The sequence below is a fragment of the Narcine bancroftii genome, chromosome 11 (genome assembly GCF_036971445.1).
Source record: "Narcine bancroftii isolate sNarBan1 chromosome 11, sNarBan1.hap1, whole genome shotgun sequence".
Taxonomy (NCBI): Eukaryota; Metazoa; Chordata; class Chondrichthyes; order Torpediniformes; family Narcinidae; genus Narcine; species Narcine bancroftii.
Window position 1 is genome coordinate 99463989 of NC_091479.1, and position 25598 is coordinate 99489586.

Here is a 25598-nt window from a genome sequence, read left to right on the forward strand (position 1 = left end):
GAGCATAACTTCTCCCATGTTTCCTTCTTTATGTTTAGATCTTGTTCCCATTTTTGTTTAGTTTTACCATTTGTTTCCTCATTCTCCTTGTAGTTTAATATACATGTTTGTTATAAATTTTTTGATTATTATTGTGTCTGTAATCACATATTCAAAATTACTTCCATCTGGTAACCTCAGACTGCTTCCCAATTTGTCCTTCAAGTAGGATTGCAGTTGGTAGTATGCAAACATCGTATCGTGAGTTATATTATATTTATCCTTCATTTGTTCAAAGGAAAATAATTTATTTCCCGAAAAACAATTTTCTATTCTTTTGATCCCTTTTTTCTCCCATTCTCTAAAGGAATGGTTATCTATTGTAAAAGGGATTAGCTGATTTTTGCATCAGTATTAGTTTTGGTAATTGGTAATTTGTTTTATTCCTTTCTACATGTATCTCCTTCCAAATATTGAGCAGATGATGTAATGCTGGAGAATTCCTACGTTGTACCAATTTTTCATCCCATTTATACAATATATGTCCGGGTATCTTTTCCCCTATTTTATCTAGTTCTAATCTTGTCCAATCTGGCTTTTCCCTTGTTTGATAAAAATCTGATAGGTATCTTAATTGTGCGGCTCTATAATAATTTTTAAAGTTTGGCAGTTGTAAGCCTCCTTGTTTGTACCATTCTGTTAATTTATCTAATGCTATCCTCGGTTTCCCCCCTTTCCATAAAAATTTCCTTATTATTTTCTTTAACTCCTTGAAGAATTTCTCTGTCAAGTGTATTGGCAATGCCTGAAATAGGTATTGTATCCTTGGGAAAATGTTCATTTTAATACAGTTTATCCTTCCTATTAGTGTTAGTGGTAAATCTTTCCAATGCTCTAAATCGTCCTGTAATTTTTTCATTAGTGGATAATAATTGAGTTTATATAGATGGCCGAGGTTTTTATTTATTTGTATACCTAGGTATCGTATTGCTTGCATTTGCCATCTGAATGGTGATTCTTTCTTAAATTTTGAGAAATCCGCATTATTCATTGGCATTGCTTCACTTTTATTTGCATTAATCTTGTATCCCGACACTTCTCCATATTCCTTCAATTTCTTATGTAATTCTTTTATTGATATTTCTGGTTCGGTTAAGTATACTATAACGTCATCTGCAAATAAACTGATTTTATATTCCTTGTCTTTTATTTTTATCCCTTTTATTTTTTTTCTGTTCTTATCAATTCTGCTAGTGGTTCTATAGCTAACGTGAACAATAGGGGCGATAGTGGGCATCCCTGCCTTGTTGATCTGCTTAAGTTAAATTGCTTTGATATATATCCATTTACTGTCACTTTCGCCAATGGCCCCTTATATAATGCTTTAATCCAATTAATATATTTCTCTGGTAAACTGAATTTTTGTAGTACTTTGAATAAATAATTCCATTCTACTCTGTCAAAGACCTTCTCTGCGTCTAAAGCAACCGCTACTGTTGGAGCTTTATTTCCTTCTACTGCATGAATTAAGTTAATAAATTTACAAATATTGTCTGTTGTTCGTCTTTTTTTAATAAATCCAGTTTGGTCTAGATTTACTATTTTTGGTACATAGTCGGCTAATCTGTTTGCTAATAGTTTAGCTATTATCTTATAATCTGTGTTAAGTAAAGATATTGGTCTATATGACGCTGGTGCGAGTGGATGGTTCCGTCTTTGGTATTACTGTAATTATTGCTGTTTTGCATGAATCTGGTAAGCTTTGTGTTTTGTCAATCTGGTTGATTACTTCCAGGAGGGGAGGAATTAATAAATCTTTAAATGTTTTATAGAATTCTATTGGGAATCCATCCTCTCCTGGTGTTTTATTATTCGGTAGTTTTTTCATTATCTCTTGTATTTCTACTATTTCAAATGGTTCTTTTAATTTATTTTGTTCCTCTATTTGTAATTTTGGTAGTTCAATTTTAGTTAAAAATTCATCTATTTTGTCTTCTTTCCCTTCGTTTTCAGTTTGGTATAATTGTTCGTAGAATTCTCTAAAGTTTTCATTGATCTCCGTTGGATTATATGTGATTTGTTTGTCTTTTTTCCTTGATGCCAATACCATTCTCTTAGTTTGTTCTGTCTTAAGCTGCCATGCTAGAATTTTGTGTGTTTTTTCTCCTAGTTCATAATATTTCTGTTTTGTCTTCATTATGTTCTTCTCCACCTTATATGTTTGTAGTGTTTCATATTTTATTTTTTTATCTGCCAATTCTCTTCTTTTAGTTGTATCTTCCTTCATTGCTAATTCTTTTTCTATATTTACTATTTCCCTTTCCAACTACTCTGTTTCCTGATTGTAGTCCTTCTTCATCTTGGTTACATAACTCATTATTTGCCCTCTGATGAACGCTTTCATTGCGTCCCATAGTATAAACACCTTTCACTGATTCCGTATTTATTTCAAAGTACATTTTAATTTGTCTTTCAATTAATTCTCTAAAATCCTGCCTTTTAAGTAGCATGGAGTTTAATCTCCATCTATACATTCTTGGAGGGATGTCCTCTAACTCTATTTTCAATATCAGGGATGAGTGGTCCGATAATATTCTAGCTTTATATTCTGTTTTTCTTAATCTATCTTGCATACTAGCTGATAACAAAAATAGGTCTATTCTTGAGTATGTTTTATGTCTACCCGAATAATATGAATATTCCTTTTCCTTTGGGTGTTGTTTCCTCCATATATCCAAAAGTTGCATTTCTTGCATCGATTTAATTATAAATTTGGTTACTTTGTTCTTTCTGTTAATTTTTTTCCCAGTTTTATCCATGTTTGAATCCAAATTAAGGTTGAAATCCCCTCCTATTAGTATGTTCCCTTGCGTGTCTGCTATCTTCAAAAAAATATCTTGCATAAATTTTTGATCTTCTTCGTTAGGTGAATATACATTGAGTAAATTCCAAAACACCGAATATATCTGACATTTTATCATTACATATCTCCCTGCTGGATCTATTATTTCCTCTTCTATTTTAATTGGTACATTTTTACTGATTAATATAGCTTCTCCTCTAGCTTTTGAATTATATGACGCTGCTGTTACATGTCCTACCCAATCTCTCTTTAATTTCTTGTGCTCCATTTCAGTTAAATGTGTTTCTTGCACGAATGCTATATCAATTTTTTCTTTTTTCAGTAAATTTAGCAGTTTCTTCCTTTTGATTTGGTTATGTATTCTGTTAATATTTAAAGTCATATAGTTCAACGTAGCCATTTCATACTTTGTTTATCTTTCCTTTCCGTTTCCTCATCATCACCTTTCCTTCTTATCCATTTCTGCTTTCTTGTTTTGAACACTTTATAAGACAACATTTCTAAAACATCAAACATTTCCCTTATTCTCCTATCTAAAATTTCTTTAACCCCACTATCCCCTCCCCTTCCTGAGTTGCCCTTTATCCCTTCTCGGGCAACAATATCTCCCCTCTCCATTTGGATTTGCGAATTCACTCGCAAGCGTCAACTGATTTCGCAGTGACCGTATGTCCTCCCCACCCAGCCCCCCCAGAAAAGATTTTAATTTTCAAATATAACAAAGGTCACTCTCTTAATTCCTTCCTTACTTCCTCTCTTCCCTTTCTTTCCCTTATTAATTCTTATCTATACTCTATATATTTTCCTTTAAATACGGATACACTCATGTACACACATATATACATACACACATACACACACACCCATATACACACATACATATAGTTCGTGGTCATTTTTACTCACGTTACATGTCTTCATCTCTCTGCCTGTTTTGTAGTTGTTCTGCAAATTTTCGTGCTTCCTCCGGATCCGAGAATAGTCTGTTTTGCTGCCCTGGAATAACTATTTTAAGTACTGCTGGGTACTTTAGCATACATTTATATCCTTTTTTCCATAGGATCGCTTTTGCTGTATTAAACTCCTTCCTCTTCTTCAGGAGTTCAAAACTTATGTCTGGATAGAAAAAAATTTTTGACCTTTGTATTCCAGTGGCTTTTTGTCTTCTCTTATTTTCTTCATTGCCTTCTCCAATATATTTTCTCTTGTTGTATATCTTAGGAATTTTACTAAAATGGATCTTGGTTTTTGTTGTGGCTGTGGTTTCGGGGCTAATGTTCTATGTGCCCTTTCTATTTCCATTTCTTCCTGTAATTCTGGTCTTCCTAGGACCCTGGGGATCCAATCTTTTATAAATTCTCTCATATTCTTGCCTTCTTCATCTTCCTTAAGGCCCACTATCTTTATATTATTTCTTCTATTATAATTTTCCATTATATCTATTTTCTGAGCTAACAGCTCTTGTGTCTCTTTAACTTTTTCATTAGATTCTTCTAATTTCTTTTTTAAGTCCTCTACTTCCATTTCTACGGCTGTTTCTCGTTCTTCCACCTTGTCCACTCTTTTTCCTATATCTGACATGACCATCTCTAATCTATTCATTTTTTCTTCTGTACTTTTAATTCTTCTTTTTATTTCACTAAATTCTTGTGATTGCCATTCTTTTACTGATTCCATATATTCTTTAAAAAAAATATCTATTGTCTTGCCTTTCCTTTCTTCTTCCATTTCTGTATGTTCTTCTTCTTCTTCTTCTTCCTCTGGGTTGGTCATCTGTTGTTTCCTTGATTTATTTTTCTCTCTTCTTTCTTGTTCTCGTTGTTTTCTATGCTCTCTTCTTGTTGTTGTGCTGTGGCTGTCATTCTCAGGTGTGGAGATCGACTCCTCAGCTGGTCCCCCCTCCCATCAGTGTTTTTTTTGTCATGCGCATCGCGCATGCGCGAGGAGTCGCACATGCGCAGTTGCGCACTTTTGCTTGGCTCCGCGATCCATTTTTGTAGTCCCGAGCTCGGGACTTCAATTGACCTTAGGGAGCGGGCTTCTCTCTCCGCGGCGGGCCTCCTCGGACAGGTAAGGCCTTCACCACCTTCTTCCGACGTCCTTTCTTCTTCTCTTCTTCCCGTTGCTTTTGACTTTTCTTTCTTCGCTGCCATTTTCTTCCCACCTTTACTTTCACTTTATTTTAATTTTTATGTTTGTGCCTTTGTGTTTTCTGTGTTTTTTTCAAACTTTTCCGGAGAGGGTTGGAGTTCCCCGACCGGCCACTACTCCATCACGTAACTCCTCCCGGTCAGCATCCTTCTCAACCCTTCCCTCTGTATATCCGTCTGAGTACCCACCTCCACAGTTTCCTCTGGCAGCTGATTCCAGGTGTGGACCACCCTCAGAGTGAAAAATTGGCCTCCAATCCATCTCAAATGTCTCCCTTTAAACTAATATCATCTTCCCTGGGAAAAAGTGTTAGCATTGATTTTATTCATCCCATCATGATTTCCTAAACCCCTCAAACAATGTTTGATTTCATTTCTCGTGATATAGCCTATAAGAGCAGGGATGTTATGTTGAGACTCAATAAGGCACTAGTGTAGCCTCACTTGCAGCTGTCTACAGTTTTGGGCACCTTATTTGAGAAAATACTTGCTGGTTTTGAAGAGGGTTCGGAGAAGATTTACTAAAATTATATCAGGAAGAAAGTTACCACCAAAGACTCTCGAAACTATCTACAGATGTACCGTGAAGAGCATTCGGGCTGGTTGCATCACTATCTAGTACGGAGGTGCCAACGCTTAGGACAAGAAAAAACTCCAGAAGGTTGTTAACTCAGCCTGCAACATCACAGGCAACAGACTTCACTCCATCGAGGACATCTACAAGAGGTGATGTCTTAAGAAAGAAGGCTCTATCCTCAAGGACCCCCACCACCCACTCAGGCCTCTTCACTCTGCTACCATTGGGAAAAAGCTATAAGAGCCTGAAGACGAACATTCAGCTTTTTCCCTGCTGCCATCAGATTCCTGAATAAACAATGAATCAAAGACACTGCCTCACTTTGACTTTTCGTGCACTATTTTTATTTGTTTTTTGTAAGGTGGTTTATGTAAACGTTTGCACTGTGACGCTGCCGCAAAATAGCAAATTTTGTAACTTGTTCACGACAATAAATTTGGATTCAGAATGAAGGGGGTTAGCATGTAGTATGAGGAACATTTGTCGGCTCTTGGACTGTTCTCTTTGGAATACAGAAGGATGAGAGATGATCTCATCGAGTATTTTGAATGCTGAAAGGCCTGGACAGAGTAAATGTGACAAGGATATTTCCCGTGGTCAGGGAGTCTTGGACAAGAGGGGACAACTTCAGGATAAGAGGGCGTCAATTTAAAACAGAGATTTGGAGAAACCTCTTTAGTCACAGGGTCTTGAGTCTGTAGGATTTGTTGTCACAGGCGGCTGTGGAAGCGAGGTCATTGGGTGTATTCAAGGCAGAGATTGACAGGTATTTGATTAGTCAGGGCATCAGGGATTACGGAGAGAAGGCCGAGGAGTGGGGCTGAGTGGGAGGATGTATCAGCTCATGTTAGAATGGCAGAGCAGTCTCAATGGTCCAATGGGCCTTCTTCTGCTCCTGTATCTTGACCTTGTGACCTCTACGCTCTAAGGAATAAAGGCCCAGCTTATCCATCTTCTCCCTAAATGTTCAAGTCCTCTGAATCTGACAACAACTTGGAAAATCTTCTCTGAATCCCTTCCCTCCTGATGATACCCTTCCTATAGACAAAGAATTATACGGGATGGAAGCTGGCACTTCAGCCAAGAGTTTGTAATGGCTACTGAGCAGTCACGAGGAGCATTTTGGGATACTGGCTGAATTTGTTTTCCTTGGAGTGGAGGAGGCTCAAGAAGCTGACAGGAAATTCTTCCTCATACCTCTGACACAGGTCAGAGGCAAGAACAATTAAAGGGGATACGGTGTTGAAGCTTTTTAAGGCACTGGTGAGACATCACTTGGAGCAGTTTTGGGCTCCTCATATAAGAAAGGATGTGTTGACATTGGAGAGGGTTCAGGGGAGGTTCACAAGAATGATTCTGGGATTGAAAGGTTTATCCTATGAGGAACGTTCTTGGCCTGTACTCATTGGAATTTAGGAGAATGAGGGGGGGATCTCATTGAAACATTTTGAATGTTGAAGGCACGGACAGAGTAGATGTAGAAAGGTTGTTTCCCATGGTGGGAGAGCCGAGAACAAGAGGAGACAACTTCAGATTTGAATCGTGTCCACTTCGAACAGAGATGCGGCGGTATTTCTTTAGCCAGAGGGTGGTAAATCTGTGGAATTTACTGCCACAGGTGGTTGTGGAGGCCAGGTTATTGGGTGTATTTAAGGAGAGATTGACCAGATTTGATTAGCCAGGGCATCTAAGGTTATGGGGAGAAGGCCGGGCAGTGTGTCTGTGGGAAAATAGATCAGCTCATGATTAAATGATGGAGCAGATGATGGGCTGAATGGCCTATTTCTGCTCCCTATGTCTCATGATCATGGATTTGATGTGCAGGGGCACATGGAAATAGGAGAAGGGAGAATGAGTGGCTATGTTAGGAGCTAGTATGGACACACATGGGCTGAATGGCCTTTTTTGTTTAAAAGGAGTCACTCTCAGTAATGGTGAAAGTTAAAACCTCAAATTGCAATACAACCATGCACATGTATGAGATCTTAGACTTACCAAAGGTATTTATTATTTTCCGGGGTAGCTAAGGATAGACAGTGAAAATGACATCAACTTCCTATGAATTCATTTTTAAAAATCAGAAGCAGGCAGTAATTCCATTTATTTATGTCCCTGGACCAATAAATTTACTTTCTGTGGCTTTTGAGTTCAGCTCTGCCACGTACACCAGATCTAAATAAAAACAGATAGAATGGAAAACAAGACAACTTGAAATAAGTGTCCCCTTTAATAAATTTGTATCCACAAAGAAAAATATGGTGAACCTCTGCAAAAGAAGACATTGAAAGAACACAAAACCACATATATCAACAGGAAGGAGGCAAATCCTACGTGAACTTGCCAACTCGAGTTTATACTTTATTTTCACATTTAATGTTTAATCAGTTTAAAAATAAGGGTTACCAAATTAGCTGAAAATTGTTCATCCAACATCACCATGGCCACAACCTCTTCGCACTGCTACCTTCGAACTGAAGGTACAGAAGCTGAAGACCAACACCTACCTCTAGGTTCAAGAACAGCTATCAGGCTCTTGAATCTCCCTGTACCACCCAAATCATAAAATAATTATTCAGCGAGGAACAACACCTCATATTCTGTCTGGTAACCCTCCAACCGGATGGCATTAACATCTCCTTTAGTTTCTATTAGCCACCCCATTCCCCCCCCCCCCCACCATCTGTCTCAATTTTTCCTTTCCTCTACCTCTGTCTCCTTTCACTCTGCTCCTCATTCACAGGTCCACCCCCTCTGTTCTCACCTTCCCTCTCTCTTGTCCTTCCATCCATGTCCAAGTAACACCTTTTGTCTTTCGATCTGTACTCCTCCCCCCCCCCCCTCCCCTCGCCTTTTCTTTTAATTCAGGCGCTTGTCTGCTTTTTACTCATACCTTGAAGAAGGGCTCAGGCCTGAAACGTCGGTGATATATCTTCACCTTCTATGGATGCTACACGACCTGCTGGATTCCTCCAGCAATTCTGTTTTTAATAAAATACTTCAGAACCACCAAAAAAAACTCTCTGTACAACTGAAATGGAACATTTTTCTTATTGCACTAACTGCAATTGTGAATATGTATTATCGATCCTTTTATATTTATTATTTATTTTTGTGTCTTGGGAATATTGTGGTAATTGGATTTATGCTATTGAAAATGGTGCATTTTACGTCCTAGTGTGGGTGCAGCAAGTAAGAATTCTAGCAAATTTGTACACTGTACTTCTGTATATGACAATAAACTTTCATCTCATCATTTTGAAGATTCCTTTATTGTCATGTATTAAAACAGGTGTCACATTATACAAAATTTGCTTCACCGTCGGCAGAAATTGCCAGGCGCCTCTTACAGTCAGAGAAACAGAAGCAAAAGAGAGTTAATCAGCAAAATGACCACTCATGGACTCTCCAAGGTGCTGCTGCCACTCAGACACCTCTGGGTCTGGAGAGTGTGGCTCACCTAAAGGATCTGACACACAGATTGCAGCTGATGCTGCAGGGAGGGTGTGTTGCGCTCACCCAGTGCAGAGAGAAGGGATGGGGGGATCTCCTGAGGAGATAGATAGTACTATATAGCAAGTTGTGACTTTGCATTGGCACATTTCAATATGTAGATAAATGAGGTGCTCATTGCATTTATGGTGAAGATTGATTGGACCTTAATTAGCCAGGGCATCAAAGATTTTGGGGAGAAGGTCGGGTAGTGGGGCTGAATGGGAAAATGGATCAGCTCATGTTTGAATGGTGGGGTACATTTGGTGGGCTGAATAGCCTACTTCTGCTCCTGTGTCACAACATCCTTCTACAAAATGTAAACAGGCCATTCAGCTCAACTTGTACATGCTTCTCAAGCGAGCCTTGATGGCTTGTGTTTGGTCCATATCTCTGTTAACCCTACCTATCTATGTATAGTAAAACTCCTGGTATCCAGCACCTAAAGGGATTGGAGATGCTGGATGAGTTAATTTTCCAGTTGCTTGAGATTGTGTTTTGTGTGGATTGGCAAATCAACTGCAGAGAGCACCAATTTTAAATTTCCTTATTTTTTTACCTATTTATTTTTCCCACTTTTATTGCTGTTTGCTTGAGTCTGCCGTTTGCTTGAATTCTGGATACCAGGGGTTTTTCTGGACTTGTCTGAGTGACATTTGTCCCTGCAGTTGTAATTGGGGCTGAACCTGCTCAAAATTACAGCTCATCCATGTTTTGTCTTCCAGGTATAGAGCCTCTGTATGAGCGAGCCATTTACCTTCGCCAGATTCTGCTCACTCTGCCACGGTCCATAATTGTGGTGATGCGATACCTCTTTTCCTTTCTCAACCAGTGAGTATCAAAGTTGTTCCCACCTGCCCATTCATCCTGCCTGGAACCATGTCAGATGTCCTTTGCCCAACAGAAGTCCATGGGAGGATCGAGAGACACAGGAGATTACAGATGAGGGTGGAGCAAGAAATACTGTATATAGTCATGTAATAGTCGATATTGTGCATCAGTCGACCCCCACCCTCTCTTGACCCAGAAATTGCGTGTTTTCATAGGACCGGTGTAAAAGTTGTTCCTTCTTTTTTAGCCCAGGCCACCGTCCCATCTGAACTCCTGATGCCCCGACCGCGAATCCTCACCTCCACCGCTCGCCCTGACCGCAGATCTTCGCCCTGTCCACCTGCCCATTCAAGCTCCTGATGCCCTGCCTGCCCATCCAAAATCCCAACACTCCAACTTTGGATCCTCTCCCCAGCCACCCATCCACTGGAGTTCCCTAGGCCCCGACTGCAGACCCTCACCCCAAATGCCTGCTCATCCGAGCTCCCAGCACCCTGTCTCGGCCATCTGAGCTCCCGACATCTTGAACTACACAGATACTTAATGTGGTTAAAAGTTTGACCAGTGTAAAAGTCAACCCTGCCCAAATTTGACCCAAAAAACATTCACCGATTATACGTGTATATACGGTAATAGGCTGGAAGAACTTAGCAGGTCAAGAAGCATCCGTGGAACAGTCAAAATTTCAGGCTGAACACCCTTCATCGGAGAGGGCAGAAGCCCAAATAAAAGGGTGGGGGAGGAGAGAAGCACCTTTTTAGTCTGTACTTTGCTGGCTAACCCTGTTAAACACCCGGCTTGTGTTCATTTAGCTGACTGGCCTTCTGTGGTGTGTGGCACTGTTGCAATTGGTAGAAAGCGGAACTTCACTATGGAGGAGATGGTTCAGGGACTAAGGGTAGGGACTATTAAAGGGAAGGTCTTGTGGGGTGTAAACCTGTGGTGAAATGGTGTGATTATGGGGGATGGAGACCCACGTTCCAATCCACCAGTCAGGTGCAGGAGGATAGTTTGATTTTGCTACAGGGCCTCTAACAAACTACTTCTGAAATGCCCCATGAGCAAGATGGGGAGACAAGATACTGAATGGTGAGATGGACACAATTAACTCCATAGAAACACAAGATCTTGGTATCCCAGTCAATGAAAAACTGGAGGGACTCGGCACATCATGAAACCACACCAACCTGAAACAATGACTGTCCCTTTCTCTCCGTGGATGCTGCCCAACCTGCTGAGTCCTTCCGGCATCTTGTGCTTTGATCAATGGTCCTCTGGGTGGATGAGGCGGTGAGGTTTCTGAGTAAGGGTGTGTGTGTGTGGCTTGGTAACGCGAGCAGTTCTGGACGCGTGTCAGCCGCTGAACATTTTGCTGATGGTCCACCATTCTTTCGGTAGCTTGTCTCAGTTCAACGATGAGAACATGATGGATCCTTACAACCTGGCCATCTGCTTTGGCCCAACACTCATGCCGGTCCCAGAGCCGCATGACCAAGTCTCTTGCCAGTCCCATGTGAACGAGTTGATTAAAACCATCATCATCCACAACGAGCTGATTTTCCCAGATTCCAAGGACCTGGAGGGCCCCGTGTATGAAAAGTGCATGACTGGCGAAGACTATTGGTGAGTGCGGAGAAAACTTGTCTCTCTGGCCTACGGTTAAAATGCTGGTATTGACTGCTAGGCAATACCTTTTTCTAACTCAGGGAAAACCAGGACCATGCTACCTCGATTTTAACAATAAAAGCTTGGATCATCTGAAAGTTCCCTGATAGCCTTAGGTCTACAATGAGTCGGCTGATCGTTGCTTGGTAGACAAAGTGCAATCATACAGTTTTACAGCACATTTGTGTGGTCTGCCTGAGTGAATCTAATGTGCATGCATTCAGCTCGTATCCCTCCAAACCTTTCCTGTCGGTGCACCTGTCTAAATGTCTTCTGAATATTGTAATCGTCCTAGACTCTACCGCTTACATTTTTAAAAAAATTTAAATTTAGACATACAGCACGGTAACAGGCCCTTTTGGCCCATGAGCCCGTGCCGCCCAATTAACCTACACCCCCGGTACATTACGAACAGTGGGAGGAAACAGGAACCCCGGAAGAAACCCACACAGACATCGGGAGAACATACAAACTCCTTACAGACAGTGCGGGATTCGAAGCCCGGTCCTGACCATTAGCTCTGTAAAAGCATTGCACTAGCTGCTGGCAGCTCGTTCCACACACACCCACCACCCTCTCTGTGAAAAAGTTACCCCTCAGGTCCCTTTTAGATCCTTCCCCTCTCACAAATCTTTGCCCTCTAATTTTAGATCCCCCTACCCTGGAAAACAGACTATGACCATTTATCTTTTCTACACCCCCCCTCCTACCCGCAGTGCAGACAGAAGAGTCTTAGCTTATCTAACTTCTCCTTGATTCATAAGCCAGTCCCGGGAACATTGTTGTAAATATTTTCTGCTTGTATAGTGTACTCTTCCAAACTCGAACCACGTCAATAAAACTAGAGGACATTGAGCAGGAAGAACAGACCTTTCTGTCCACGTGTCTGTGTCGAACATGATGCCCAAATTAAACTAAAGCTGCTATTTGCACATGATATGTATCCCTCTGTTCCCTGCGTACATGGCATGAGAAAATATTTTGAGTATATTACTCAGGCTACTTAATTTAAGCTAACAGGAACAAAAGGCCGATTGGTTCACTGAGTCAGTTCTGCCATTCAAATAAATCAAAGCTAGTCTTTATTTTAACCCCATCTTCTGATCTGTAATATCTCTGACTACCGTAAAACTCCTGTTATCCAGAATTCAAGCAACCAGCGGCCTCAAGCAACTGTCAAAAATAGCGCTGAGGATAAATAGGTTAAAAATACGAAAGTAGCCCTAGCGCTTAGTCTCACCAAACACTCTACACGCAATCTTAAGCAACCAGCAAATTCACTTATCCAGCATCTGATGCAGGGGTTTTACTGTATATAATGTACATCTACCTCAGAAATAAGCATTTCATTATCTTCCAATTGCAGGAATTATCTTTGAAGATATCACCTTCAGATTTCCACTGTGCCTATCATGAAGAATATTTACCACCCTCTAGCTAAAGACATTCCTCTGTTCTAAATGGATGTCCTTTGATGCTGAAGTTGTGCTCTCTCGTCCTAGACTCCCCCATCATGGGAAACAACCTTTCTGCATCTACTCTGTGCATGGAGAGGTTTAAATGGTCATAGGCCAAATGCAGGCAAATAGGACTAGTTCAGATGAACAAGATGGTCGACATGAACAAGTTGGTCCAAAGCCTTTTTCCATGCTTTAAAACTCCATGATTATCTGTCGTCATGTGGCCTGGTGTCAGGTTTTTGTTTGACAATTGCTTTGCCAAGAGCCTTGGGATAGTTCGAACATTGGACAAACTCAGTAGTTCCAACAGTGTCCATAGGAAGGAAGATTATAACCAACATTTCAGACTTGAGTCCTTCATCAAGGTGTGAGCCAAAAGCAGACAGGTGCCTGAATAAAAAAAGCAGGGGGTGGGGGGGTAGGAGGGGAGAAGGGGTAGTGGGAGTGCAGGCCAACAGTCAAGAGGTGATAATTGGACAGGATAGGAAAGGTGAGAATTGATCGGGGCAGGGAGTAGCTCTGTGAAAGCAGAGCTGCAGGAAAGAAGATAGAGTGATGGGGGGAAGAGAGAGACAGGGTTGGGGGGAGGGAGGGCTAATGGAAATCCGAGAAGTTGATGTTGGATGTTAATGCCATCCGGTTGGAGGGTTCTCAGATGGAATATGAGGTGTTGTTCCAGCATCGGAACAAGTCTTAGCAGGGGCATTAAGGTAACCATGGGGTGACATTTGAAAACTTGCTCAGCGGGGTGGGGGAACCTACCTGCCTAACTGTCTCCATATATCGCCATCTTACTTCCCCTTCCCACTGACGTTACAGGCAAATGTGCCGCTTATATAGTGTGGAGACTGACGCTAATGCTGTGGGTTGGGCAGGTCACAATACCTCGTTGGGGGGGGGAAATAACCATGGGGGGTGGTCAGTTGCCCCGGATGTCCCTCCCTTGGCGCTGGCCCTGTACTCCGCTGTTCCTCCATGTTTTGGGTGGTCTCCATCTGGCAGTGCATGTCCATGGACAGACATGTCAGTATGGGAATAGGGTAGGGAATTGAAATGGGATAGTTCTCAGCTGTTGAAGATGCTGCAAAAATGCCTGTTGATGTTGTGAAGTTAATAGTTTCCAACGATGCTCCCAGCATTTCTAAGACTTCAGTCAGATTTTTATTTGTGGTAATGGACTGTTTCAGTCAGGTAATGTTCCTCTGGAACAAAAGTCCAATCTGTCACAACAAAAGTTGGACTCTTGCTGGGGAAAGAACGATGTCAGTATTAAGTCTTCTCACAAACGTTTAAAAAATATTTTAAATAAAACAATTTCAGGTGGATGAATTAAAGCGGAATCCCAGACCTTGCAATCTGTGGTAGAGCCAAAAACGCAGAAAAGACCCTCCATCCCAATGTGATAACGTGACTAGCATGGACAAGATGGGTCGAAGGGCCTGTTTTTTCCATGCTGTAAAGATCAATGACTTTTGCAGGGAAGACGTGACAGAGCAATTACCATTTGAGGGGGTTGAGGAGTGGAGAGATGAGGAAGCACAGAAATTTTTTAAATGTAGGCATACAGCGGACAAGCCGTGGCACCCAATTAACCTACAGCCTCCGAATATTTTGAATGGTGGGAGGAAGCTGGAGCACCAGATGTGGTAGAATGCACAAACTCCTTACAGACAACGCGGGATTCGAACCCGGATCGCTCCCGCTGTAACAGCGTCGCGCTAATCGCTTAGCTAGCCTTGGCCATCCTCAGCGAGTTGTCAGAATGAAGAAAGTCTGAGGGCAACAAGGTGGAGGGATTTGAAGAGGGTTTTTTTCTTATTTTTATTTTTCACACTATGAACCATATTGACCAAAATACACACAAACATTTCCCTCTTAAATATACACAGTGTCATTTTCTCCCCTTTTTCCCCCCCTCCCTACCCACTAAACGTATTTGAACAGTGTTTGAGTACAGTTTGGTTAAACAGTGCAGGAACACGACTGAGGAAACGAGTGGTATTTTTTGGTGACTTCAGGGCTGAGGGAGAATGGGATGCCTTGAGAAGTAATCCTAATTTATTCTCTGTCCTGACCCACAGCGACAGTCCTTACAGTGAACATGGGACCTTGGATGAGGTGGATGTGGATACAGGAGCAGAGACCCACACCAGTGAAGATGGTAGGTGTCCATTTCGTAAGCACAGATTAACCCCTGTCTTGTACCCACGTGTGCCAGCCAGATATACATGATTGGGTTTCTGGCGTGAGTACAAAATTAATTCATAATTGAGGGTGCATCTGTCTTCACTCCATCGAGGATATCTACAAGAGGCGGTGTCTCAAGAATGCAGCCTCTATCGTCAAGGATCCCCCATCACCCAGGCCATGCCCTCTTCTCACTGCTACCATCAGGAAGGAGGTACAGGAGCCTGAAGACAAACACCCAACCTCAATGATGGAGATAGTGGGGTAGGTGATGGAGAGAGGGATCATGGATGAGCAGAGTGATAGGAGTAGGGAGGGGAGGGGAGAGTGACGGGGGATAGTTCACTGAATTAACTCAACGTGCCAGCCCCTGATTATTGCATCCCATAGCATGTAACAGTATCCACAGTTCATAACCTGGAGAGTGCCTGTACTTATCTCCGAATGTTAATTTTTTGCCTGTGGTGGATGATGAGCCAGACCCAGATTCATCGACCCGTTGTTCATGGTCTGAGGAGCTCTGCTGGAGGAGCAGTAGGTCCATCTGCTGTCTCACTACTCAGAGTTTGCATGTTGTACCTGTGTCCCTCAAAGATAGGAAAGCATTGTCGGGACATGTGCAAAAACGCAGGCAAATGGGGCCAGTGAACTTGGTTGGTACGGATGAGTTGGGGCCGCAGGCCCTTTTTCCGTGCTGTAAATTCACAACCCCAATTATGGGCAAGTTGGCAGGTGGAATTAGCCGCTGTAAATTGCCTCTAGTGTAGGGGTGGCCAACCTTTTAATTTTTAATTTAGACGTACAGCATGGTAACAGACCATTTCAGTCCTTGAGTCTGTGCCGCCCAATTAACCTACACCCCCCCTCCGGTATGTACTCATGGGCTATATGTCTAAATTAAAATTAAAAGGTCGGATACCCCTGCCCTAGGGTGTAGGTGGGCAGAGTGAGGGGTGATGGGAATGTGGGGAGAATAGGCTCCTGGGAAAATAAGGGTGGAAACACGATTGGTCTGAGAAATTTACTTCCTTCAACGTTGTCTGGAGATAATGCTTGTTTAGCTGAATGATGTGGTTCTAGTGTGACACGTAGGTAGGATTGAATAAGGATGGACATTAATGGTTCACGGGCTTCAGCAGAACATTAGTTTCGTGGCCATTGACTGGCTTTTAAATGCAGTGTAATTTCATTGACCACATTTAAATTGCATGCTGCTTTGGTGGAATTTGAGTAAGTACCTGCAGATTATCAAGACTTGCGATGTAGCCACCATCCCACCCTCTCCTACCTCTGGTTGCTATGGTGATTTATAAGCGCTGGAGAGCATGAAGATGATCAGCTTGCACCCTTTTTTTTAAACCCTGGCTTCAGTGCTGTGTGAAGCTACAGCCTGAATATAAATCTGGAGGAGCTGAGCGGTGGTGAGCAAAGACCACTCTTGCTCCACCTTCTTCACTTCCGATATCCAAACTTGCTCTCTGCAGTTTCCTGGAAAATATTGGGAAAGTGAGGCAGTGCAAGGTGCATTTTCTGGCGCTGAGAGATTACAACATCACTGGTTTCAGGGCATTATATGGGAAGGTGGAATCTCCCTCCACCAGAGCCTGGGAGAAGAAATTCAACAGGATGGTGCCTAGATTTGGAAAATAAGTCTTATGAGGAAAGGATAGCAGGGCTTAGGTTTTTCTCTTTGGAGTGAAGAAGGATGAGAGGAGACTTAATAGAGGTTTGCAAGATTCTAAGAGGCAGCCGGCACATTTTACCCAAACACCAGACAAGGGCGACATGGTTAGTGTAGCAGTTAGCACAATGCCTTTACAACACCAGCGATTGGGATGGGGGTTCGAATCCCGTGCTGTCTGTAAGGAGTTTGTACGTTCTCCTCGTGTGTGTGTGGGTTTTCCCGGAGGACTCCTGTTTCCTCCCACTGTTTGAAATGTACTGGGGGTGTAGGTTAATTGGATATAAATTGGGCAGCATGGACTCGTGGGTCAAAATGGCTTGTTACCTTGCTGTGTGTCTAAACTTAATTTAAAGTTTCTCCAGCATTGTGTTTTAACTTCAACCGCAGTGTCTGCAGTCTTCTGTGTTTTACTTCCTTGTGCACTGTCAAACCAAGATCACCTGTAAATTAGTTTTTTAAAAATTTAAACATACTGCATGGTAACAGGCCCACAAGCCCGTGCCACTGAATTAAACCCAATTGTCTAAATTTATAATTTAAATCTGTTCAAAGAAAAGGGAGGAAAATTTAGTGGAGACATCAGGGGTAAGGTTTTTTACACAGAGCGCTTGGAATGCATTGCCAGAGGTGGTAGTGGAGGCTGAAACTTTAGGGGCATTTAAGAGATTCTTAACAGGCACATGGATGAAAGAGAAATAGAGGGTTATGAAGTAAGAAAGGTTTCGTTTTTTTGGTATGCACAACGTCGATGGCTGAGGGCCTGTAGTGTTCTGTAGTGTTCTCTGTTTCGTGTAACCAAAATCAAATGAGGTCTCAATTTTGAGATTTAAGAAAAAATTGGGTAGGTACATGGATGGGAGAGGCTGAGGGACGTGGCCCAGGTGCAGGTCAATGGTTCAAGGCAAAGTGATAGTTTGGCAAAGGCTAGATTTTCTGAAAGGCCTGTTTTGTTGCTGTAGTGTTCTATGGTTCTAACTACCTGCAATGGGTGACCCAGCTCAAAGTTCAACATTCAGATTTATTGTCAGAGAACGTACACGACATCACATACAACCCTGAGATTCTTCTTACTGCAGGTGAGGTAAAATTCCTAATTACCAGTAAGTGTAAACTGTTCTCAAGAAGAGAGAAATGTAAACAAATTGATTCTGCAAATATGGAAAATATATATTTAGTAATAAATAATGTGCAAATTAAGAGTCCTTAAATTGAGTTTGTCATTGAGGAGTTTGATGGTGGAGGGGTAACAGCTGTCCCTGAACTTGGTGGTGAGAGTTTTGTGGTACCGATACCTCTTTCCTGATGGCAGCAGTGAGAACAGAGCGTGTGCTAGGTGGTGAGGGTCTTTGATGATTGCTGCTGCTCTCCGACAGCAGTGTTGCCTGTAGATGTTCTCAATGAAATTTGTTGTTTTGCAGTATGGTGCAGAACAAGGTGCAAAATCTCTATAAAATTGCAATTACATAAATACAAGATTTCAAAAATAAATAACTACTGCAAAAAAAAGAGATAAAGTGAGGTAGTGTCTGTGGTTCATTGTTCGTTCAGAAATCTGATGGTGGAGGGGAAGAGGCTGTTTTATTTTTACGTTGGGTGTGTGTCTTCAGGCTCCTGTACCTCCTTCCTGATGGTGGCAGTGAGAAGAGGGCATAGCCTAGGTGGTGGGGGTCCTTGAGGATAGAGGCTGCTGAATCCTGCAGGCATTGTGGGCTGATTTGGTTGATGTTTTCAGGAACTGCTGGGATAAAGAGAGGGGGGGTGCGGGAGGGGATGGTGTGGAGTGGAAGAAACAACTAGAGTCTGCAAACTCTGGGGTTGAGTGCAAAACACAACCATGCTGGAGAAACTCAGCAGGTCACCCAGAATCCACAGGAAGAAAAGGGAGACCAATGTTTCAGGCCTAAGCTGGCATTTTTTAAAAAAATGTTGAACCAAGAAGGCGTGAATTTAGGAAACCTTTTCTGTAAGAGGCTGCTGTCGGTAATTTAGCTGCTGTCTCCCAGTTCAGCTGTTGTCTTTAAGCAAGGGTGTTGGGGAGCATGAAGAATGATTTCACGGCACCTATCACTCATGGTCTCAATAAAAGCAGCAAAGGGGCTTTGGGGTCTCTCTTCCCCCCGAAAATGTCCTCACTTTTGTTTTTTTCCCCCCCCCCAAAATAAACTTTATTCACAATAAAATAATTCACCAAAGAAAGCCATCAGTCTTTTCACATCCATCTTGGTACACTTTCATCATTGTGAAACAAGAAAGTCTGCAGGCGCTGTGATTGTGGTTAATACACAAAAGTGCTGGAGAAACTCAGCAGAACACGCAGGCTCCTGTGAACGCTGCATGACCTGCTGAGTTTCTCCAGCACTTTTGTGTATTAATTTCCACAATTGAACAATGTTACATTTGTTCTTTGTTTAACATTATTACCATCCTTCTCCGTGGATTGTCACCTTGTCGTGGTGGAGAAGCATGTGTGGTCCTGTGATCCCGAGAGTAATGCCGTCTGGAGCTACGCTCCTGGTAGGGTCACCCATGGCAGTAAGGTTGAGGGTGAGGTCCCTGACAAAGAACAGTCCAACCAAGTCCTTAATGGTGGAGCAGGTGGATGGAGTTACACTGAACTCGATGGCTGTGAAGGCGGACGAAGGCTGCAGCAAATCCATCAGCTCCAATCGTCATAGTTTCCATGCCCTTAGAACTAGTTGGTTGATTTATGAAGTATCGTGCTTCTTGGAGTGCAACGTCAAGTATACGTTAAACAAATACATGCACAGGCATCTTCACCCTGTGGGCCATTTCCTCATCTTTCGGCGATCAGAGGAGGGTGACGGGAACAGGCAATGTGATGGCTGGAAGCTCCCGTCCAAGAAGTGAAAGCGGTGAATACTTGATTTGGTCGCTCAGCTTTAGGACAGAAGCAAGAAAATTGTTCAGTAGGAGTATTCACATCTGAGCAGCCCTATTTAAGATTCACTTTGCTCTCCCTGAATTGGGAGGGGGCTAGAAAAGGTGCCCTAAAAATATTTTGCTTCACCCCATCCTATCTGGAAGGCCATGTACAGAGGGATCACCATCATGTGGTTGAAAAGCATTGAGAAGTGAAAGAATGAAATTTGGAACCTGGACCATCATCCTCGACCTGGAGAGATAGCCATTACCACGATGACTAATACCACCACTGTGGCCCCTTGCTCTTATACCACCCCCCCCCCCCCCACTGTTTGAGGGACTTTCCCTCGGTCTTAGCCCCTCAGGGCCCAGTAATGGGAGGACTCTAGTCTGTGGTCCTTCCCCACAGCGCCCTCGCGTTGACTGCACCATGCCTAGTGGATCCCTCAGCATGTAATCCTGCAGTCTGGAATGTGCCAGTCAGCAGCATTCCCGGACCGACATCTCCGTGTACTGAAAGACCAAAGTGTGTCTTTCACCGGCCAGGTTGACGGTCTTCCAGCAGTTCTGAATGTCTGACCTTAAATCAACGTGCTGAGGTCCCCCTGGTGGTACTGTGAAAAACTGCAACAGGTGGTCGTTTGAATCACCTTTAAATTGGGTGTGTTTTACATAAGAACATTAGATTGTTCCTACTTGTTCTGCGGTGTAGAGTTGAACGGGAAAGTCTGCAGACTTTCTCCTCCACATCAAGGAGATTGGACACAGACTGGAAGATCATTTCATTGAGCACCTTCACTCTGTCTACCGCAATAGTGAGGATCGCCCAGTGGCCGCCCATTTTAATTCCACACCCTACTGGCACAAAGTCATGTCTGTCCACGGCCTCATGTACTGTCAAACCGAGGCCACACACAAATTGGAAGAACAAGACCTTGTATTCCATCTGCGCATTAATGTTGACCTCTCCAGTTTCTGTTAAACCTTTCCACTAAGCCTAACTCTTTCCCTCAGTCTCCTGTCCTCCCGCTCCCCACCCCTTTCCCTCTCCTATCAGAGAACTATCTCCTCCCCATATCATTTCCCAGCTTTTTTCTCCTACTTACCCACCAGTATTCACTGATGACCTCTAGCCTGTCTTTAAACCTCTGCCCCTTCCCCCCTCCTCACCTTTTTATTCAGGAACCTGCTTACTTTCTGCTCACAACCTTTGTGAAGGTCTCAGGCCCAAATCGATGGTCACCCTTTGCTTCCTACAGATACTAGGTGACCTGCGGAGTTTCTCCACCACATTTGTGTAATGCTCTGTGAGGAAATGTGTTTCATATAACCATATAACCATATAACTACTTACAGCACAGAACAGGCCAGTTCGGCCCTACTAGTCCATGCCATAGCAAATCCCCACCCTCCTAGTCCCACTGACCAGCACCCGGTCCATACCCCTCTAGTCCCCTCCTATCCATGTAACGATCCAGTCTTTCCTTAAATGTAACCAATGATCCCGCCTTGACCACGTCTGCCGGAAGCTCATTCCACATCCCCACCACCCTCTGCGTAAAGAAATTTCCCCTCATGTTCCCCTTATAATTTTCCCCCTTCAATCTTAAGCCATGTCCTCTAGATTGAATCTTCCCCTTTCTTAATTGAAAAAGCCTATCCACATTTACTCTGTCTGTCCCTTTCAAAATCTTAAACACCTCTATCAAGTCCCCTCTCAATCTTCTACGCTCCAGAGAAAAAAGCCCCAGTCTGCACAACCTTTCCCTGTAACTCAGACCCTGAAATCCTGTCAACATTCTCGTGAACCTTCTCTGCACTCTCTCTATTTTGTTTATATCTTTCCTATAATTTGGTGACCAAAACTGTACACAGTACTCCAAATTTGGCCTCACCAATGCCTTGTACAATTTCATCATAACCTCCCTACTCTTGAATTCAATACTCCGATTTATGAAGGCAAGCATTCCAAATGCCTTCTTCACCACACCATCTACCTGAGTATCAGCCTTGAAGGTACTATTTACCATAACTCCTAAATCCCTTTGTTGCTCTGCACTCCTCAATTGTCTACCATTCAATGTATATGACCTATTTAAATTTGCCTTTCCAAAATGTAGCACCTCACATTTATCTGTATTAAATTCCATCAGCCATTTCTCAGCCCACACCTCCAGCCTTCCTAAATCACCTTTTAATCTACGGTAATCTACCTCACTGTCCACAACACCACCAATCTTTGTGTCATCCGCAAACTTGCTTATCCAATTCTCCACCCCTACGTCCAGATCGTTAATATATATAACAAATAATAGTGGACCCAGGACCGAACCCTGAGGAACTCCACTAGTCACCGGCCTCCAATTGGACAAACAATTTTCTACCACTACTCTCTGACACCTCCCATCCAACCACTGCTGAATCCATTTCACTACCTCCTTATTTATACCTAATGCATCCACCTTTTTTCCTAACCTCCTGTGGGGAACTTTGTCAAAAGCTTTACTAAAGTCCAAATAGACAATGTAATATCATGTTGATATTTAGTACAGGAATTTCTGTGTTCTGCATCGGCTGAATGTTTTGTTAGACGAAATCAACTTTCTTGTGGCCAACTATTGAACAGACACTTCTAATAGGCAGGGGTCAGAGGGAAGTAGATCACATGCAGGTGGATGGGATTAGTTTAATTTGATACTATGGTTGGGATAAACATGATGAGCTGAAGTGCCTGTTCCTTTGAATTAGAAATAGAATTTATTGTCATAAACAAGTCACAAAATTTGTTTTTTGGCTGCAGCTTCACATTTATTTAAATCACCTTACGAAAATAAATAAAAATAGTGTACGAAAAGTCACAGTGAGGCAGTGCCTGTGGTTCATTATTCATTCAGGAATCTGATGGCAGCAGGGAAGAAGCTGTCCTTGTGCCGCTGAGAGCTCATCTTCAGGCTCCTGTACGTTATTCCCAATGATGGCAGAGTGAAGAGGGCATGGCCTGGGTGGTGAGGGTCCTTGAGGATAGAGGCTGCTTTCTTAAGACACAGTCTCTTGTAAATGTCCTCGATGGAGTGAAGTCTGGTGCCCATGATGTCGCAGGCTGAGTTAACAACCCTCTAGAGTTTTTTCCTGTCCTAAGCGTTGGCATCACTGTACCAGTTAGTAATGCAACCAGCCAGAATGCTCTCCACGGTACCCCTGTGGAGGTTTTAGAGAGCAGTGACATACCTAATCTCCTCAAACACCTCACAAAGTGTAGCCACTGACGAGCCTTCTTCGAGATTGTCATCCATCCCCTCCCCTTCTTCTATGAGGCTGCCCACGTCAACAGGTGGATAACCCGTATTGGGGAGGTCGGGAAGGATAGTCTGGATGTGTCTTTCCCCTGATCGCTGCTGAAACCTTCCAGTGGCATGGAGAGTAGAGTGGGAGGGTGAGTTGGAACACCTGCAGTAGACCTGCTGGTGATTAAACCCACTGACTTTTCACTCACTTCATCATCACATGGACCATGTTCCCGAAAGAGTTTGTAGTTTCAGAACTGTCGGTTTCGGAAGGAAATCTTGATGAGGATTCAAGCCCCAGTGCTTTTCCGTCCACAAATGTTGATGATGGGAGTTTACTGTCTTGCACAAATACAATGTACAGATGCACTGAAATTCTTACTTGCTGCGGCCGCACAGGTATGTAAGATACAGAAGCTCAAAAGCATAAATTAAGCTACCACAATATGCCAAGACAGAAAAGAGGTGTACAGAATTATGAGGGCTATAAATGGAGCAAATGTGCAAGTAGGCTTTTTCCACTGAGGGCAGGTGAAATACAAATCAGAGGACATGGGTTAAGGGTAAAAGGGGAAAAGTTTAAAAGGAACTTCACACAAAAAGTAGCTAAAGTGATGAATGCTGGTCTAATTTTAACATTTAAGAAAAATTTGGGCAAGTACATGGATGGGAGAGGTAGGGAGAGATATGGACTGGGTGCAAGCCAGAGGGACTGGGCAGAATAATAGTTCGGCACAGACTAGAAGGGCCGAAGAGCCTATTTCTATGCTGCAATGGTTTTGTTATGTACCAGGGATAAATAAATCAATATTCATATTTGCAGTTGATGCAAGAAAAAATAGATCTTTTGGTGGTCCTGGAGTAATTTATGGTTAGGGTAGGACTGGGAGATTCAAGAGCCTGTGTTGGTAAAAAGCTGTTCTTGAACCTCGAGGAGCTGGACTTTTACTTGAAGGGAACAGTGAGATGACTATGGATTCTCCAGGTGATGGGCGTCCTTTATAATGTTGACTTGAAGCAGCATCTTACTTAGATGTTTTCAATGGACGGAAGGTTGGTGCCTGTGTTGGACTTGGTCTGACAGCCATCTACAATCCTGGTCGCAGTTCCCAAACCAGGCTACGTGCAACTGGTCAGTCTACTTTCCACAGTCCATTTGTGGAAGTTTGACAGTTTCTATCGACATGCCAAATCTCCTCAGACTCCATCGAACCATGAAACATGACATCACAGAAACAGGACCTTCACCCCTTCTAGTGCCAAACTATTAGTCTGTTTCACCCCACTGACCTGCACCCAGTCCAAAGCCCTCCACACCCTTCCCATCCATGTCTAAATTTTTATTAATTGTTAAAATTGAGCCCACATTCGCCATTTCAGCTGGCAGCTCATTCCACACCCCCACCACTCTCCCATTTTGCCCTTAACCCACGTCCTCTGGTTTGTAACTTACCTGCCCTCAGTGGAAAAAATCTACTTGCATTTACTCCATCTATACCTCTCATAATTTAATACCTGTCATAATGTTATATGGCGAGCTCTCCACTGGCCACCGTGACAGAGGTGCACCAAAGAAAAGGTACAAGGACTGCCTAAAGAAATCTCTTGGTGCCTGCCCCATTGACCACCGCCAGTGGGCTGATAACGCCTCAAACCGTGCATCTTGGCGCCTCACAGTTTGGCGGGCAGCAACCTCCTTTGAAGAAGACCGCAGAGCCCACCTCACTGACAAAAGGCAAAGGAGGAAAAACCCAACACCCAACCCCAACCCACCAATTTTCCCTTGCAACCGCTGCAATCGTGTCTGCCTGTCCCGCATCGGACTTGTCAGCCACAAACGAGCCTGCAGCTGACGTGGACTTCTTACCCCCTCCATAAATCTTCGTCCGCGAAGCCAAGCCAAAGAAAGAAGAAGAATACCTCTCATAATTTTAAATACCTCTATCAAATCTCTCTTCATTCTGTGCTCCAGGGAATAAAGTCCTAACCTGTTTAACATTTCCCTGTAACTCAGTTCCTGAAGTCCGGGCCACATCCTAGTAAATTCCCAGTATTCCTCAGGAAGGAAAGATGTTGGTGTGCCTCCTTCATGGTTGCCTCAAAATGCTGGCTTAGGGAGAGGTGTTATGATATGTGGACTCCCAGGAACTTGAGGGTACCAGCCCTCTCCACTGCTGTCATGTCAATGAAGACCAGTTCTTAACTAACAGGTAAGGAGTAGAGACATTGAGTGGAATTCCATCCAAGATCCTCACCATTCAAGATAAGGTGCATATGCTAAACATTTCCTTTGTGATGTTTAAAACTTATCAAACTTTTGTCCCTTTTGCTGTTGAACTGTCAAGGTGACTATGGATTCTCCTACTCTTGGCAAGGTGTGTTCACCACTGTCAGTGGGAAGAAGTTTAGAGGAAAGACTTAGGAAATCTGCTGTAGTGTTCTATATCACGAGAAGGTTTGACAGAGTCCACTGAGAGGGCAACTGCAGGGCATTGGTCCAAAGAGGGCAACTGCAGGGCATTGGTCCAAAGAGGGCAACTGCAGGG

The 25598-nt window shown here is 43.0% G+C and overlaps 1 protein-coding gene across 14 annotated transcripts in view; it reads left to right on the plus strand.

Annotated features, from left to right (window-relative positions):
- srgap1a (SLIT-ROBO Rho GTPase activating protein 1a) overlaps nucleotides 1-25598 on the plus strand; it is a 229322-nt gene that overhangs the window by 189911 nt on the left and 13813 nt on the right. For all 14 annotated transcript variants that reach the window (XM_069904208.1, XM_069904202.1, XM_069904203.1 and 11 more), the window contains 3 exons: nucleotides 9784-9889; nucleotides 11288-11512; nucleotides 15096-15175. In XM_069904208.1, coding sequence (XP_069760309.1) covers nucleotides 9784-9889; nucleotides 11288-11512; nucleotides 15096-15175 — 411 coding nt within the window. The remainder of the gene's footprint in view (nucleotides 1-9783; nucleotides 9890-11287; nucleotides 11513-15095; nucleotides 15176-25598) is intronic.